Below are 16,991 nucleotides of genomic sequence, written 5' to 3'. Positions count from 1 at the left end.
TGTAACAACAAGCCTCTCGAAAAGCCCGAGCAGTTGCACACATTTTTGTTTTATTGTCTACTGAACAAAACCACCCTTTAAATTTAGCGTATATATACATATATCTTGGAAATACAGCTCCTTTAAAGATGAATTTATTATTGGGTTTAATATTCTCCATATATTCCGTACGGGAGTTCAGATACCCTGACCTTTAACTGCATATTATACTCGCAGCCATAAAATATTTAATTATAGAATGCATGATATTCTTCGATGTTATTGATTGGAAGAATCGCTGCATGCAGCGCGCAGTATTGTGTTGTAATAATGATAGAGAGAAATAAAGAGAAGGGGTTATCATGATATGTAATATAATCAAAATAGTTCTCTCGTTCGTCTACCCTAAAATAATCCAGTTTTTCGGATTATTACATTACTAACTATTTTGCAGGCTACAGCTACAGGTACATCTACATGAGGTATACATTTATTTATTTAAAGTAGAAATGTCATTGAACATTTAAAATACACAGAAAAAGCGAAATTTATGACAATCAATTGAGCTTCCTAGACTTGTTAACAGCGAAAGTAAACTGCACCTCCTGAAGAAAAAATGAGTACCGTTGATGTGCCGGTGTGACATGAAAGTATATCAGTATGGTATTTAATACAGTTTTTGAATATGCGTGATGTTGATTATTAGTCCTAGTATTCGATGCCTTTAATTTTTTATATTGGATTTCTAGACTCCTTAACTATAGTAAACGAATAGGGCAAATCTAGTAGAATAATTTTGCAAGCTCTTTTCAGATTATTTAATATTGTTTTAAGGCTGAATTTTGATTAAGTACTATTTTTCTCCCATTTTTTTTATATATGTTTCAACTTCAATTATTATTTTGTTATTGTAGTTTAAGAATAAGGACATTTTTTTTTTTTCAATATTCCATCTTTGCCCACCGTATTTTTTTTGACAATTAATGCAAAGCATCTTCCCCTTCCCTCAGACCCTCGCCCCCACGTAGTGTAAAAAGTAATAATAAATTGTTTTACGAAATTACTCAAAGAATGTAATGGTTTACCAAGTAACATCTTGAGGATACCTAGCTAAACGGGTAGGAAGATTTGTATTCTTCTTCTTGTCAGTGGTACTGTGCTAAACTTTGAAAGTCTTTGGTTTACACAGAAAACTTTCAATACACTATATTGGTCTCACAAAACCTTCACCTCGAATAGCATGGGCGAACATCTCAAGAATTGTGTCATCATGTACTCAATTGATTAAATATGTGCCTGAGGATCAAGATATTAGAAATACAATTCTACTCCACGAACAATGTGCAAAGTTTAACAAAGGCATACTCTCCAAAAAGTTTAAATTAGTACATCTAAATTTATTTATAATAATACTGATAATAAAATAATGAAGTCTAGCTGTAATCTTACCTTAGATATCTATAGGATTTTATATTTGGTACTCGAGAGCCGCGATATGGGCAAGGTTGGGGACTTGCTTGAACCTTTCAAGTCATGGCTGGAAATACTAAGGACAGTGCTTGGATGTACCAAATTCATCGATAAGAAAAAGCATGTTGTTAAAGGGATAAAATGCAACATTCGGTGTATAGAAGAATTACATAAAACTCTTATTTTTCCCATATCGATGTAGTTTTATTTATTATTCATAGGTTTAGGTATGTATTTTTTCAATTAACTGTCAAGATGGGATGCTAACACCCGGCTTGTGACAGCATTTTCTTTACAACATACTTATTCATTCCGTTTTGTTTGGACAGCCACTTGGATCATTGACTGTTTTCTAGGTAAAAGAACCTTGTGAAATGTCTACGTCTATGCTAATAACATGGTTTGTGTACTGGCTACTCAAAGTATATTCAAGAGAAAAGTATTTTTATTTTGTATACTGATCTTCTTACTTACTTTTTTTTCTTATGTATAAAGTCAAAGAAGAAACATACTAAGATAGATGTTTCTCTTTTAGAACAAAAGTAGCCCGGTATTTGTTATTTACTGTGGAGGGAGAGTAAAAACTACTGAAGACTTCCCCTCAAAAAAATTATCTGAATATTCTGTCTAATGTTATCCAAAGAAATCTGCAGTTTGTGTGTTTGAATGTGCAAAAAAAGAAAGAAAACATAGCAGAGGAAAAAAAATTATACAAAAAAAAATATTGAAACAAAGTCTATTATTATTGCTGGGCGCACTGTGTACCAGTGGTTTCCTCTTCATCACTGTCGTTGTCTTCTTCGTATGCGTTCTTGGAATTACCAGTTGAGCCAAAAGAATCGATGTCGGCCATCAAAAGCGAACAATCATCAACGATTTCATGTTTTGATACTGCAGGTGCAGGGCGTGCAGGCAGGATGGATTCGAGAAGTTTGAGGTTCTCGGGGGTAGTGAACTTATCTTTTGGGAATTCAACGTCGAATTTGACGTAAAGGTCACCACGGTCATCAGGGCGCTTGTAGATAGGCATGCCCTCATGAGGAATACGTTTGACCATCCCGGGTTTGATTACACTTCCAGCAGGATGGAACACACGAATGCCTCGACCATCCAAATGAGTAATGACCTTTTCGAAACCGCAGAGGGCTTCGGTGAGTGTGATGGTGAGATTGCAAATGATATCATTGGATTTGCGTTCAAAGATAGGGTGTTGCTTCAAGTTCACAACCAAAATAACATCTCCAGGTTCAACACCAGGCTAAATAAAAGATCAAAATAAAGAACATACACACACGAAGGAAAAGAAAACAAGCAGGAAATGATTACCGAATGGATACATTAGCTTGAGTGATAAAATATGACGAAAAAAAAAAGTAAAAGCTAATGAACGCATATTTACCTCTTGGTCACCTTCGCCCTTCATAACAATCTTCTGACCGTCAGACATACCCTTTTCCACAAAGACCTCAAGATACTTCTTTTCTACAGTAACCTTCTTGCCCTTGCACTTCTTGCAACGATCCTTTGCAATTTCACCAGTGGCATTGCAGTCACCGCAAGGAACCTGCATTTGCTGGATCATACCCATACCGATCTGTCTCATGGCTACCTGGAAACCACGACCTTGGCATCCACCACATTTCTTCACAGCACCAGTCTTTCCACCCTTACTATTTAACCACAATTTTTTTTCTTGGATTTAGTACGATTGTATTTTTGTCCAGCCACGCCACATACATACCCACTGCAGTTGCTGCAAATCACATTCTTTTCCAATGCTAGCTTGGTGCGCTTGCCATTGTAAAGATCCTCGAGTGTAACCTGAAGAGGATACTTCATCGACTCTCCCTTTCTTGAGCGAGGAGGCATACCGTATCCACCTCCCATACCTCCCATACCACCGAAATCAAAGTGGGCTCCACCTCCACCACCTCCGCCACCAAACAGATTGGCAAAGAGGTCATCAAGACCACCTTCACCAAATCCACCGGCTCCTCCACCAGGTCCATCTTCTCCGTAGCGATCGTACTGGGCACGCTTCTCGGGATCTGACAAGATTTCGTAGGCATGGGAGATTTCCTTGAACTTTTTGAGATCGGAATGTTAATAATATGCACGCATAAAAAACAGAAAAAAACTATATATATAAACTAGATGTACATACTCGATCACCCTCTTCAGGGTTCTTGTCAGGATGATACTTCATGGCCTGAGAAAATAAATCAAAACGTGGAATTAAGTGTGTGTGCTCATTGAATGTACAAAAAATGTGTCATTTTCGTGTATTACCAGTTTTCTGTAGGCCTAAATAGAACATTTAATAAGAAAACATGCACACGCATATACATATACATATATTTTTTTAAAGAAAAAAGAAAAACAGATTACCTTCTTAATCTCATGGTCTTCAGCATCGACCTCGACTTCTAGTATTTCATAGTACTTTGCTTCTACTGCCATATTGTGATATTATATATATATATATATATAAATAATAATGAGAGAGAAGTGTCAAGCGTTTACTTTATAGCAATATATAAAAGATGAGAACCACGTCACGAAAAAGTAGCCAGGTAAAAAAAAGAAAAAGAAAAGGGAGAGATTAAAGAAATAATAGGCTTAATTATGTGCAAAATTATTTTATTTAAAACATTTTTATTTTGTCTTATATTATTTTGCCTTTCTTTGATAATTTATCAAGACTTTTATATAGCTCTTGTGTGATCAAGTCTTCTATTATTATTTAAATATATCAAGTATGCACGCTGGCTTCTCTAGAGTAAGCAGAACATGTTCCTTCTTACAAGGGGTGTTACTCTTTTGAATGATTAAAGTGCCGCCTAAATCAGACATTTTATTTATTGGAATAAAGAAGTCTTTGGCATGATCTTTCAGAAGTTGAGATCTATTCATATATGCTGTATATGTTATGTAGTATCCTTTCTCGAAACCAAGGGCTTTCTATTACTGAACTAGGAAATTCAGAAATAAAATATATTAAAGGCTGCTACAGGATACCTTGGAATTAATGGTACAAATACGTCATTAGTGTTAACACGAAGAATTAGATCTATTCATAAGAAAAAAGATTTAAGGGTGTTTCACAAGCACTCGGGTTCTATCTTCATAATTCTGTGCTTTAATATGTAAAATGACTGGCTTTCGTTAGTCCAATTTTTTTTTTATATAAAAATATATAGTTATACGTTCAGATCAGAGAAAGCACGGAGAAAACAATTGGTAACCCCATTAGAGCTAAATATCTCTTTAGTTTTTTGTTGTACTTTATTTTAGAAGGGGTATCCAGCAATAATTATACATATGATTTATGTGCATGTGCATGTATTTGTATTTGTATATTGATATGTATATTCGACAATTTTGATATTTATTTACAAACTAGACATTGTCCTTTTGCTTACAATTAAATGTATTCTTTTTATGCATATTCATAGCTCATTTGTTTTTCCTTGGTTGGAGAACGAGGTTTGTCGAGAGAAGCCAACACTTGACCAAGACGAGCAAGTTCTGAATCGGTGGGTGATGTAGAAGCTTCATTCTGTACAGGTGCCTTGGAAGCAGGTGTCTTGGCGGCAGGTACTTTTTCTTTTTTCTGTGAATTCTCTAATGGTTCTTGCCGTACCTTTTCTTGTTCCTTTGGCTCTTGTTCTTTGGGCACTTTGTGGTTATGCAAGTCCTTCTCCTTGGATTCCTCGACTTCCAAATGTTCCAGAGCTGCCAATTCTTTCTCGAGTTCGGCATCATCTACACCGGAAAGCTGCATTGCATTTGTTTCTTCTGTTCCTGTCGCGATAGCATTTTCCACCTCTTTTTGAGCATCCAAGGCGTCCTGCATCTTAACCATTGCTTCATCCACAGATTCCAAAGTGAGCTCCGAGCTACCAATAACACCACGCAAAGCATCGGCACCAATATTAAATGCTTCAACGATCTAAATAAATTATAATTCCAATAGTGTTTTGTTTAGAAAATAAAAGAAATGGATTATTATGTATATATGGCTTATCTTACCTGAAGATCATTATGAGAAGCTTCGATCTTCATTAACATGGTTTCCATGGTTTCGAGAGAGGTAAGCCTTCTTTCTAGAATCTCTTCATATTGTTTCTTGCGCTTTAAACAATACAGTGCTCGCGACTTTTGTTTCTTTACGTAGAAATCCTTTGCAGTTCGCTCCAGTCTAAAAGGCGGTAGGTCTTAGATTTTTTTTGTAAAGATATGTACAAAACTAAAGATAAGACAAAACTTACGTTTCAATTTTTCGTTGTAGATCATCGACTTGGACATTTAGTGCCTGACAAGCAGTCTTTATGCTTATGATGGCTTTGTCATGCTGTGTGATTTCTGCTTGTGTTGATCCTGTGTTACTCTCTGGGAATTTCACAACCTAAACGGGAGAAATGTTAATAGTTATTAATATAATAATAATAGCCAAAGTTGATACTGTGAACATATCCAACACACACACACACATATATATATATATATATAAATGAACATAATGATTGCTTTTGAATGACCTTACCAGATAGCTTTTTTCGTAGCCCTTTACGTCATCTGCCATAGCCAGTCCCATAGAGTAGTGAAGATATCTAAGTACTAGTATCAAGTCATTGTCTGTTAATTCTAGTGAATCGCATTTTTGGTATCGAGCTCGGATATCTTCAAATGTCACTAGATGGTCTAGCGCACTCTTTAGCGGACGTTGATAATGGTCCTGAACAATTCGTTTTGCGATTTCTTTTAGGGTAGGCATAACTATGTACAATCCGTGTGTGGCTGGATCACTTGAACCTGGCCTTCGCTGCGGAATCACGCTTCCCATTATCCACGACAGCCAGGAAGCTGAACCTGCATGAACCTTGTCAAAATTTGACAGAGCCACAAGATCACCGTCGGCTTCCATACTAGACTTTAAGCAACATAGAAATACTTGGCTTGTCAACATTTATTTATTCTCTCTTTCTCTTTGTGCATTTAAATTGTGTCATTTTATTTATTTATTTATCCTTTTTTTTTTGGCTTAACAACTCTTACCACTACATGACCCAAGGCTAATGGTCTTCCCATTCCTGGTCTTTGGAAGGTTTCAGACAAACTACATGCCTCAATCGCAATCGCGTGATCTGTAGATCTTAAATATCCTTGACGATTACAGTCAAGAATTACCGATCGCCAATAGCCAATGTTAGCATCGTAACCATATTTGTTAAGCATCGCGAGTTTGGAAAAGTCTGAAAAAAGAGACGACAGACGAGGCTGGGGACTATCTGAACTAAATTCAGCATATTGCTCTGCCAAATAAGCATGAAGCTTTGAGTTGCGTTTCACTGCCATAATTCAAGCAGCAGTACAAAAAGTAGATATATAACTAGTAGAAAACAAGAGAGAAAGAGAGCGAAAAAAAAGGAAACTAAAAAGATAAAGACGAATGAAAAAGGAATAAAGTTGGTTCAACGGACATTTAAAAAAATATGTATTCTTATATAAACTGTGATGGCATTGACGGATTTTTCTCTCTCTCTCCCTGCCTTTCCTTTCTTTTTCTTCCTTTACTTAAAGTACAATCTCTTTGCTTCTTGCTTTCTTTTTTGGATTTTATTGGTCATGACGAATATCCAATAACTCAAGACCGCACAAGTGACGTTCTTTGTTTCTGATTTTGCGACTGTATTCTGGAGGAACACCTTCTGGAATATCAGGTTCATAGTCACACCGTTGTTCGGATTTTCCGGCACGAATGTTACAGATAATAGTTTCTCGGCAGTCTTCTTCATCATCGCATTTGCGGTTAATTGGAGAAGACTTGCCTCTAAAGTGCCAGTATTTTTGAAACATATCCGGATCGTCTTCCATTGCCTCTGTAACATTGTGCCACCACGCAGGTGATAGCGGTGCTTTGGGAGATATTATAGTGTTTGGAGTCAGATAGGCCTCTCGAGCAGAATATTCCTTTTGCCAGATCTTTTGATATTTTGTTGCGATAATAAAAATAAAAGCAAAAATAAAATGAGCAAGGTTTTTTAAAAACAAAAAATAAAACAAGTTCATTAGAAGACTTACAGGTCCCTGCTCTCCCCACATCTCAGCCTCATCAAGTTTAGCATAATATGTAATAGAGTCTACGACCTCAAAAGTATCTGTGTCTACTTTGTAAACTCTAAAAGGCCATGCAATAAGAATAAGAATGAAGAAACATATGAATATGCACAGATGTAATTAATTATAAGCTTATTTACCTAAACCCAGGATTTACATTGAGGTAAGGTGTGATGGAAGGTGCAATGTATGCCATTGAAATAGCACTCTGTGCATTCTTGTCACCGTCCCTATAAAATACTTGGAACTCATCCCTATTATATATATATATATATATATATGTTGACGAGTAAATATGTCGCATATTTACATTAATAAATATTGAATACTTTACTTGTGAGTATGACCAAAGAATTGTCCAGCAATTACGTGAGAGTAACGTTCGACGATCTGATGATAATAGTTGGAGTAATCATGCAAACAGGTGGTGTCTCCGGGTGCAATATGTCCCATAATCCACACACGCTCGCCCGTATTTTCAGACTCTTGTAGTTGAGCAATTAACCAGGATAAAATTCCATTAGGGTCCTATTAATTCGTTTTTATCAAGAAAGAATTAGTTTACCATCTTTTGTTGATAAAATAAAATAAATAAATGAGAACTTGCTTGTGAAATAGGGTTTTCATAGAGCCACCAATTAAGACTGTAACAGAAATTGGTATTGAGACTAATCAATTTGAGACCATCGATTGGTCTGGCGACATAGCTTGCACTATTCTTCTCGACATCTACCAAAGCTTCTTCGGGTAACCAGCCCTCCCAGCTCTTGGCTAGACTACTGTACAACCAATTCATGGTCAAGTATTCCTTGTCGTCTTCGATTGCGATCTTTGAATCCCTGAGCGGAAACACATTTGTCGGGGCTGATTCATGATTACCCACAGCAGGATAAAGCATGGTATTTAACAAGGGAGCGTCAAAGTGTGTGTGTAGTAACCCAAATGACTGATCTTCGACCCACTGGGTTTTTGTGATAGGTAAAGTAGACCAGACTTCATGTGGTGGTAAATCTCCTGTGATCAGACCAAACGCTAGCTTTGGTTCGACAGTAGGGATATATTTTAGCATTGAACTGACTAGACTCACAGGTGTATCGCATGAGTAGTCACCTAAAACAAAAAAGTTTTTTTATAAGTATATATAGTTAGTGTGTTTACTTGATGAACTGATTTGTCTATCTATTTGTATATCTATTTATTTATCTCACACGCACCCCAAAAGGTAGCTGGTTTTGTGATATTTTGGAAATCTGTGTAGGCAGCTCTGCAACAAATTGGTTTGCTGCACCGCACTTCTGTTCCTACCTAAAAATACACAAATAAATACAAATAAATAAAACAAGATCAGTAAAGATTTAAAACAATAGAGAGATAGAGAGACGATGATGATGAGTGTTATGAGTTATTTGTTACCTGATAGTCAGGGTCAATGTGCCAATCACTCAGCTGGACTACCGAAATTAATTGACCTTTTGATCGTTTCACAATTGGGTTTTTTGGTTTTGACTTTGGGAATTGTACAGTCCAAGGAATGACAGCTTTAAAGGAAGAAAGAAAAATGAAATGGCATTGGATGATAATAAACATACAAGTTCATGATAGTATCTTTTGTTTTGTTTTACATAATTGTTATACCTGGATAAGGACATGAATTGAGAACAGCAGCACAGAGTAAATGTCCATCTCGACCAGAAACATCCATAGTCTTTTATACAAAAGAACAAGAAGATTATTACGATTGTGTGTATCGGTATTGTGGTACCAACGATAGCAAATAATATGCTTTAACAAACTTACCTTTAAGACTTTACGTACGACAGGAGCTTGTTCTTCAATAACACCTTGACACTATATGTACACATATTTTTTTGACAAGCAGAAATAGGTGTTTTATAGCTTAGCTTTATTATTATATTTTACTTTAATTCAATTCAATTTTATTTTTCTTTTGTGATCATTACCACTTCGGGATCTAGTTTCTTTGACCGTTTGCACACATTGACAAGAGAGCTAATGAGCATTGCATCTGAGACAAAAGACATTCGTTTGACAACTTGCATTGCTGAAATGCAAGAGCTACATGACATTGGTGCTTTGGTGCCTGTGAGCCAAGAATGAACAGTCATTTCCAGAACTTCTTGCTGTGCATTTATATCTGAAAAGACAAACTGGTCTGATGTTTGGACAGCTTGAGCAATAGTGCCCAGTGCCACAAAGGATAATATTGTCTTTGTGAGCATCTTTCTAAGATAAAGACTTGTATAGATCTCTGTTTTGTAGTGCTTTAAAGAGGTTGGAGAGTTGGATAAAGAGAAAGAAAGTAGAAAGAAGAGAAAGGAAACGTAATTGAATGCATTTTTTATGCAATTCGATAAAATACTGAATCAGCCTCAACTAATGTTCCGCCTTTTCTTTCTTTTTCGATCACGGGGCAAAGTTGAAAAGGAACCAGTTTACCAAATAAAATAGATTGGTTTATCTTTTTTTTTTGTTTCAAAGCGTATATATATATAATTGGTAAGCCTTTTAGTATTATATCATATATTCTTTAGTGGACTTCTTTAACATATATACGAATACAAAAAAGAAGAAGAAAAAGATGATAAAGGCTAATGTTAATAATATGGCAAGTGTGTATATGTATATAGATTCTAATTAAAAAAACAAATAAATAAATAGACAAAAAAGAAGGGGGTAGAAATATAAATAGCGGAGAGATGGATTGAGAGAGATAGAGATAAAGATCTTGATATGATCGATGAAATGAAATTCATAGCTATAAGCATAATATCTTTATACACACGCATATGAGGGCTATCGGTGTGCTTCATATGACCTATTCATACAAGAGGTCTCTAGTTGAAAGCAACAAAATATAAGGAGCTGGTGGTCCGGATGATACAGTAATCTAAACTCTTTGTAATTTGTTGATAGAAAAAGGTAATTTTGACATCACAAGACAATCAAATGAAAGTTGAGGTAAATATAATCCTAAATCGAGTGTTTAGGTTCTCGCAGCTTGTCAACTTGACAGGATAAATTTTTTTGCGCTTAAGCATTATTGGCTTGGATTTGACTTGAGAGTAAACCTTGTTCTTGGTCAGTTGTATTCGGTTCCTATTTGGAGACTCGGTACCATTATCGTCCATAATACACTTTCGACAATTCATACATAATGTATATATTAAATAGTCGTATTGTAGTTGTGAGCGATACATTAGTATTACAACTGTCAAAAAGAAGCAGAAACACATAACAGAGACATTATAAGAGACAATATTTTGGAGCCAAAGGCGGTTGATAAGTCAAAAACATAGAGGCCACAACTGTATGTATTATAGTCTGTTGAAAAATTGAAAATATGAAAAAGGAGTAGGGATAAGTATCATTATCTTTTAGATAAGCGAACATGGCATTCGGCAATAAAAATCTCGGGTGTTTTGGCTTGAATGGAAATAGATGTAGCAGCCAAAAGTCTTGACAAATCTAGGAAATGTCAAAAATATCTTGACTATCAGTTGTGAAGAAAAGAGAAAATAAAAAATACATATAAATATCCCAAAATTACAATAGATTTTATGAGAACTTCAAGACAAAAAGAAAATATACTACACATTTCATTCGCTAATCCTAGGGGGACGACGTTTCCAGATGGGAGACGACGTTTTCAGGTCGGAGACGACATTTTGATTTTACCGGACTACAAATCGTGACTTGCTTTCCGGCATCAAATAACTACATCTGGTCCCTAAGGATTCATACTTATCCTAATAAAGATACTTTAATGCAAGACAAGATAATGGCTTTGGCTAAATGTAAAAGCATCATAGTAAGTATGTAATTTTATACATATATATATATATAATATATTCATGCATTATTTTATATATGTATATAATAATAAAATGGATGCCTATCATGCTACTTTAAGACAGTATACCCTAATAAAAAAATGTCGTCTCCCACCCTGGAAACGTCGTCTCCCACACCTATTTGTCGGGGTTTATACTTTGACCAAAAGGTCGTCTCCCATCTTTATATGGCTGAGTTTAGAATATAGTCAAAACGTCGTCTCCCACCTGGAAACGTCATCTCCCAAAAGTCACGACTTTTCATATCTTGTCTGTTAAAAATAAAACCTTTATAATTTGAATTTCTTTATTAAATACTATAATAAGGTTATTATATTTTTTAATGTGATAAATATTACCTCTTTTTGATATTTATTTAAGATAAAAACTAATAAAAACTGCTAAATCTTCTTCAACAAAGAAAAAATGAGTCGCAAAAACGTCTGAGGATAAATATAATATTAATAAATTTCGCATATTTTAAAAAATGTATCTAATAATTATAAGACAAATATAGTTTACATTTAAAAAACATATCTTAGACAAATTCCGAGTCAATTAGAATTATTATTAATAACTAGACACTAATACGCTTACTTTTTTATATAATTCTTATATATTGTTATATGGTAAAAAAGCAAAAATAGTATAAAATTATTGCATAAAAATGGTAGCTAAAGTCGAGTATTTGTAAGATATACGATGTATTTGGGTCCCGTCAACAAATCACATACTTACTGTTGCTAATGAGTAATATTTTCACGATTTAACTTGAGGCATAAATCATATATTTTCATTTTATGTGATTTAAGTGGAAAAGATTATAATCCATATAATTTGCATTTTTTTCAAAAACTTTCATAATAGATATAAAGGTAATGAAGCGTTTTATGCCTAAGAAAGTTTACATAGCAGTTAAGCTAATATATTTTTACAAAATTCATGTTTTTATTTTTTATTTTTATTTCTTCTGTAAAAACTCTTTCTATCATTTCCTCACAACATGTACATGAGATATTTTATCAAAAATACAAAAAATTAAAAAATATTCATAAAGGACCAAAAAAAGTTTTTAATTACATATATTCAGATAATATATGAATTCAGTAAAAGTTTCATAGAAAACAAATGAGAAAAAAGTAATTCTACAAGCAAATACAATGTTTTATTTTATTGAAAAAATGCAAATTTTTGAGATATTACGTTAGTTTTCTCATGATCGACCTTTTCAATTCAACTAAAACTCCTAAAATACATACATATATCTATATACTACTTGGATCCAAAGTTATAGAGAGCCAGCGCTTGAATTGATGAAATAGATAGATGTAAATGCATAATATAACATATTTGAAGATAGTTTGGCTCGATCTGTGTAACACCATCCGACATTTATGCTTTTTAATTCGCTGGATATAAGTGTAACTTGAAGGGTAAAGTACTTCCCACGAATGATCTCTAGGAAAAAACAGAGCGGAGAGTCATTTAACCCACAAGTGATAGATAGCTTATGTTGATGCAAAGAAACAAATTGATAAGATTTATAAAGATTTAAAAAAATTGTCTAGCTAATAAAATATAAAAGTAAATGAGTAAATAAATAAGAAAAGATCTAGCTAATAAAATATAAGTAATAAAGTATAATTAAAAGAGTAATAAAATAGAAAAGAATATCGAAAAGAAATTATTTTGGAGTAAGATCAATTGGTTGATCTAGATCAGAATGGAGAGAGAGCATGGCATTTCGGCGATCATGCTTGTTAAATTCTTTGAACTTATTCCAGTAAGTATCAAAGTTATCATCAATCTTATTTCTGGAACAACCTAAAAAAAATAATTCAGGAACGGTTGGCCATTTTCTAGAGATATTACGGGAAAGGTCAACTGTTGTCCAGTGATTACTGTTAACATGATTAAAAATCAGAGGTTGTCGTTGTTTGGTTTTGTTGTTGGGAAGGGCGAATGAAAGAAAGGTTGTTGAGGGGGTGTTGGGGCTGTCTGAGTAGACGCAGACTGGTCGTGTATATGTGTCCGCAGCTAGTTGAGCACAGTCGGGTGTGTTAAACCACATACTGGCATCTGAACATACTGGGATGAAGTTGGTGTTGGTGTTGGTGTTGGTGTTGGTGTTGCTGGTGTTGCTATAATCGAGTTGAGAGCCATGTTGAATAATTTTTTCTAGTTGGCTTGTGTCAGTGCCAAAGGTATTTGCGTACAATGTTTTGTATTTCGGCAGGGCGGCTAGCATATCCCTTTTTACAAGTGGAAACTTATTTTGATCTTTGTAGATCAAGTGGGCAAGGACCCGAAAACCACACCATCCGTCAGCAGTAGGGCTAAACCCACCCTTGACATCATCGATTATCTCATGAGAGACAGGAAAACCGGGCTGGAATTTGACCCTCTTGCCAACAGAGGTGCGATTATCATACTGGTAATCTTCTAAGGCGGTGGCGGGTCTTTTGAACCCATTTTTTTGGGGGGCATCGACTAAAAAGTATATAAGTATAAGACGATATTTCTCTTTATGGATTCAATTACACTGTAAAATAAGAAAGCATATTACCTAGGTCGAGAGGCTCTTGTTTTACTTGTTTTGTTTTGTTTTTGGTGGCATCGACTAAAACGAATATTAGTATTAGTATTAGATTACTTTTAATGAATTCAATCACATTGTAAAATAATAGCGCATTTTACCTGGGTCGAGAGGCTCCTTTTCAATTTGTTTTGTTTTGTTTTTGGTAGCATTGACTAAGAAAGCTGTGTATATATAAGACAAGAGTTCTTCTCATAAACTCAATTAAATTTTAAATTAAAAACGCATCTTACCTGAGTCGAGAGGCTCTTTTTTGATTTTTTTAATATTTTTGTTTTGTTTTCTTGTGACCTTAAGGCCAGATAAACTCTTTTCAACCATCTTTGTAACCTTTCGTCGTTACATTGCCTTAATCCCGGCCTATAATTCCATTAAGATAATTAGTTTTGTCCTATGTTTAATATAAGTAAATCACGAAACTTACAGTTCCAGCCAAGATACTTGTCTTTCTCCACATTGGGCGACCAAAGTCCTTTGGCAAGTATTTAGGACGGCTGCTGCCTTTGCGTCTTCCTGGATACTTGACATTCTCTGGCGCTTGCAGTTTGATAGGAGAATGACCATTTTTGCCATCAAAGTCATTTACAGCTTTTTTCACTTTTTTTAAAAGATCAGCAACTTGCTGGCTGCCTTCGCAAGAGCGGAATAAAGCTTCAAGCTTAATGATTTCACTCATCCACTCCTTGGGTTTTTCGATGACAGGAACTTGCATATTTGGCTGATTCCATGCCTTGTCTTCCTTTCTAGCATCAATAATCCATCTATCTGGTAGATCAGAGATTTGAAGATCCCTTTCTACTGGTTGGGTATGGTGACAAGGTAGGCCATATTGAACTTTGTTCATGCAATAGCACTTCTCATCATCTTCTGGTAAACGGAGCTCCTGGTCAAGTACAAGCAACGCTCGCTTTGACACCTTCATGAAGAGGTTTGAGAGACGTTGGTTTCGTCCAACAAGAGCATCGATCGTGTTCGTTTCTCTTATCCTTGTTGCTCGGAAATTCATCTCTAGCCTTTCAATGTATTTGGCCACACTCTCAAAGGCCAACCCCAGAGAAGAAATAGCAGAGATGCCTCTCTTAAAAGCTTGATGAGCACTTTCTACTCGCTGAGTGGTGGTACACCCGAAATGCATAAGCTTGCTAGTGATATACCCTGCCCACTTATCCTTGCAATTCAACCACCTTTCGGAGAAGTAGGTTGATGCCGGTGCTCTGGCCTTGCCATAATCTACTTCTAGCCCAGCACAAGCGTCGTTAAACTTTAGGAGAGCCAAGTTGAACTCCACCTTAGTTCTACTATGGATCATGCGGCTTACATGATCCATAAGCTCTTCTTTCTCGGCTACGGACTTCGTTTTCCCAGAGAAAGCTTTCTCCACACTGTTCAGCATATTCCAGTAGCACAAAAGCTTCTTGTTTTCTGGGAAAACAGTGTCAAGTGCATTCATTAAAGCAGAACACTTGTCTGTTACAAACAGAGTGGTTGATTGCTTGTTCTCAAAAACAAGTGCCTTGATTTGTTCCAAAAACCAAACGTAAGAACCGGTTTGCTCATTGGAGACCCAGGCAAATGCAATTGGAAAAGATTTTAAGGTTTCCCCTCCAAGGTTGTGAACACCCTCGATGCAAATAAGAGGCATTCCCAAGTTGTTTGTCGAGTATGTTGCATCCACCACCATAACTTCGGAGAGTTTCTGGGCTCTTTCCAACATTTTGGGGTGGCTAAACAGGATTCTCTCGAGGCACCCACTCTTATTAGTCTCATAGCGAACTTGGTAACCCTTCGACTCCATAGCTTTGATGAGCTTTGTTCCATCATCCTGAAGAGTAGGAGCAGAAACACGAGCATATGCTGCCTTCATGTTATCAATGTCTTTAACGTACAACTTATGACCAGGGTATGCTTCGTCATTGATTGCTTTTTGAATCTCACGAGTCTTGGTATTTGTCTCGATAAGCTTTGTTATCATAATAGAATCTTCTGTTGTAACTCTTGAGAGTCTGCCCTTCAAAATAGACTCCATACATTCATCGTCAAGGGGATGGTTGTGGAAGGCTTCGATCTCATGAGTGGCCTTCAAGAGAAAGTATCCTTTGGCTGCCTTCTTGTAGGATACCTTAAGGAGATACGGGCACCCAATCATTCCACTAGAAGGAATTTTCTTACGGTCGTTGTCGTCAATCTTTCGGGTGTTTTTATAGTGACCACCCTTAGAACACTTCAAGTAAACTCGAGTTGGTTTACCATCTTTGATGACAAGTGCGAAGTTGTTGGCGAGGGCATATTCTTGCATCTTTGCAATTGCCAGCTGCATGTCATTATAACCATTAACTGGTGGGATGGGGAGAGGTTGTTGGACAGGAAAATGTTCTTTTCCATTAAAAAAACGGATTTCTTTATTGATAGGGTTTATATTGAAGTAAATTCTAGAAAGTACTTATTAACATCATGATTTCTAATTGCTAATCTGCAATGAGCAAAGTAATGTCTTTGATATCTCCGAGAAAAACATTATTCTCTAATACATTTGATTAGTAAGTTCTTACGAGATGAGTAAATAATAGAAAAGAAGGTTTTATAATCAAATATTGAATTAAGAATTTCAGGACACACCGTTTTGCCCTGAAGGATTGGAGAGAAGACATCGGGCCCCGGACAGATAGTCACAATCAATTAGTCCGGTAAAGTCAAAACGTCGTCTCCCATCCTGAAAATGGCGTCTCCCTAGGATCGCTGGTTTAAGGTCTTATCCAGCGTACTCTGTGTATTACATGAAAATGATAGGGTTGGTTTAATGGACAAATGTAGATATTTTTGCTATTAATATGGTAATGATGTAACAATAAAAGTACCAATTGGGTAGTCATCTGATCAAACCTTACAATTAAACTGAACCAAAGACATATAATAAACCAAGTTGGTTTAATTCGCGGAGAGGTGATAGAGTAATACAAAGAGTAAAAGATACTAAG

General features: G+C 35.7%; 4 protein-coding genes across 4 annotated transcripts; all 4 read right to left on the bottom strand.

Moving 5' to 3' along the window:
- Positions 1 to 1,967: 1,967 nt before the first annotated feature.
- PHYBLDRAFT_187064 (hypothetical protein) lies at positions 1,968 to 4,007 on the bottom strand. Its single transcript, XM_018439323.1, has 6 exons — positions 3,838 to 4,007; positions 3,739 to 3,753; positions 3,614 to 3,658; positions 3,191 to 3,534; positions 2,849 to 3,119; positions 1,968 to 2,707 (listed from the first exon to the last, which is right to left on the bottom strand). Exons 1-6 carry the CDS (start codon positions 3,907 to 3,909, stop codon positions 2,192 to 2,194), a joined length of 1,263 nt encoding a protein of 420 aa, XP_018291376.1. The 5' UTR covers positions 3,910 to 4,007; the 3' UTR covers positions 1,968 to 2,191.
- An 881-nt stretch (positions 4,008 to 4,888) lies between these two features.
- Positions 4,889 to 6,807, bottom strand: PHYBLDRAFT_65943 (hypothetical protein; the record flags this gene model as incomplete). The annotated part of the gene is made up of 5 exons (XM_018441562.1): positions 4,889 to 5,401; positions 5,482 to 5,650; positions 5,721 to 5,857; positions 5,996 to 6,382; positions 6,508 to 6,807. The coding sequence occupies 5 exons, from the start codon at positions 6,805 to 6,807 to the stop codon at positions 4,889 to 4,891; spliced, it is 1,506 nt and encodes a 501-aa protein (XP_018291375.1).
- Positions 6,808 to 6,927: 120 nt separating this feature from the next.
- PHYBLDRAFT_181498 (hypothetical protein) lies at positions 6,928 to 9,853 on the bottom strand. Its single transcript, XM_018438478.1, has 10 exons — positions 9,531 to 9,853; positions 9,367 to 9,417; positions 9,205 to 9,274; positions 8,983 to 9,107; positions 8,784 to 8,874; positions 8,135 to 8,679; positions 7,904 to 8,097; positions 7,710 to 7,823; positions 7,534 to 7,630; positions 6,928 to 7,434 (listed from the first exon to the last, which is right to left on the bottom strand). Exons 1-10 carry the CDS (start codon positions 9,807 to 9,809, stop codon positions 7,069 to 7,071), a joined length of 1,932 nt encoding a protein of 643 aa, XP_018291374.1. The 5' UTR covers positions 9,810 to 9,853; the 3' UTR covers positions 6,928 to 7,068.
- Positions 9,854 to 13,104: 3,251 nt separating this feature from the next.
- PHYBLDRAFT_65941 (hypothetical protein) lies at positions 13,105 to 16,333 on the bottom strand (the record flags this gene model as incomplete). The annotated part of the gene is made up of 6 exons (XM_018441561.1): positions 13,105 to 13,910; positions 13,987 to 14,040; positions 14,118 to 14,180; positions 14,250 to 14,346; positions 14,441 to 14,932; positions 15,899 to 16,333. The coding sequence occupies 6 exons, from the start codon at positions 16,331 to 16,333 to the stop codon at positions 13,105 to 13,107; spliced, it is 1,947 nt and encodes a 648-aa protein (XP_018291373.1).
- Positions 16,334 to 16,991: the final 658 nt, after the last annotated feature.

Source organism: Phycomyces blakesleeanus (assembly GCF_001638985.1).
Source record: "Phycomyces blakesleeanus NRRL 1555(-) unplaced genomic scaffold PHYBLscaffold_11, whole genome shotgun sequence".
Lineage (NCBI taxonomy): Eukaryota > Fungi > Mucoromycota > Mucoromycetes > Mucorales > Phycomycetaceae > Phycomyces > Phycomyces blakesleeanus.
The sequence above is the reverse complement of the archived record's forward strand: the minus strand, read 5'-3'. Positions and strand labels throughout refer to the sequence as shown.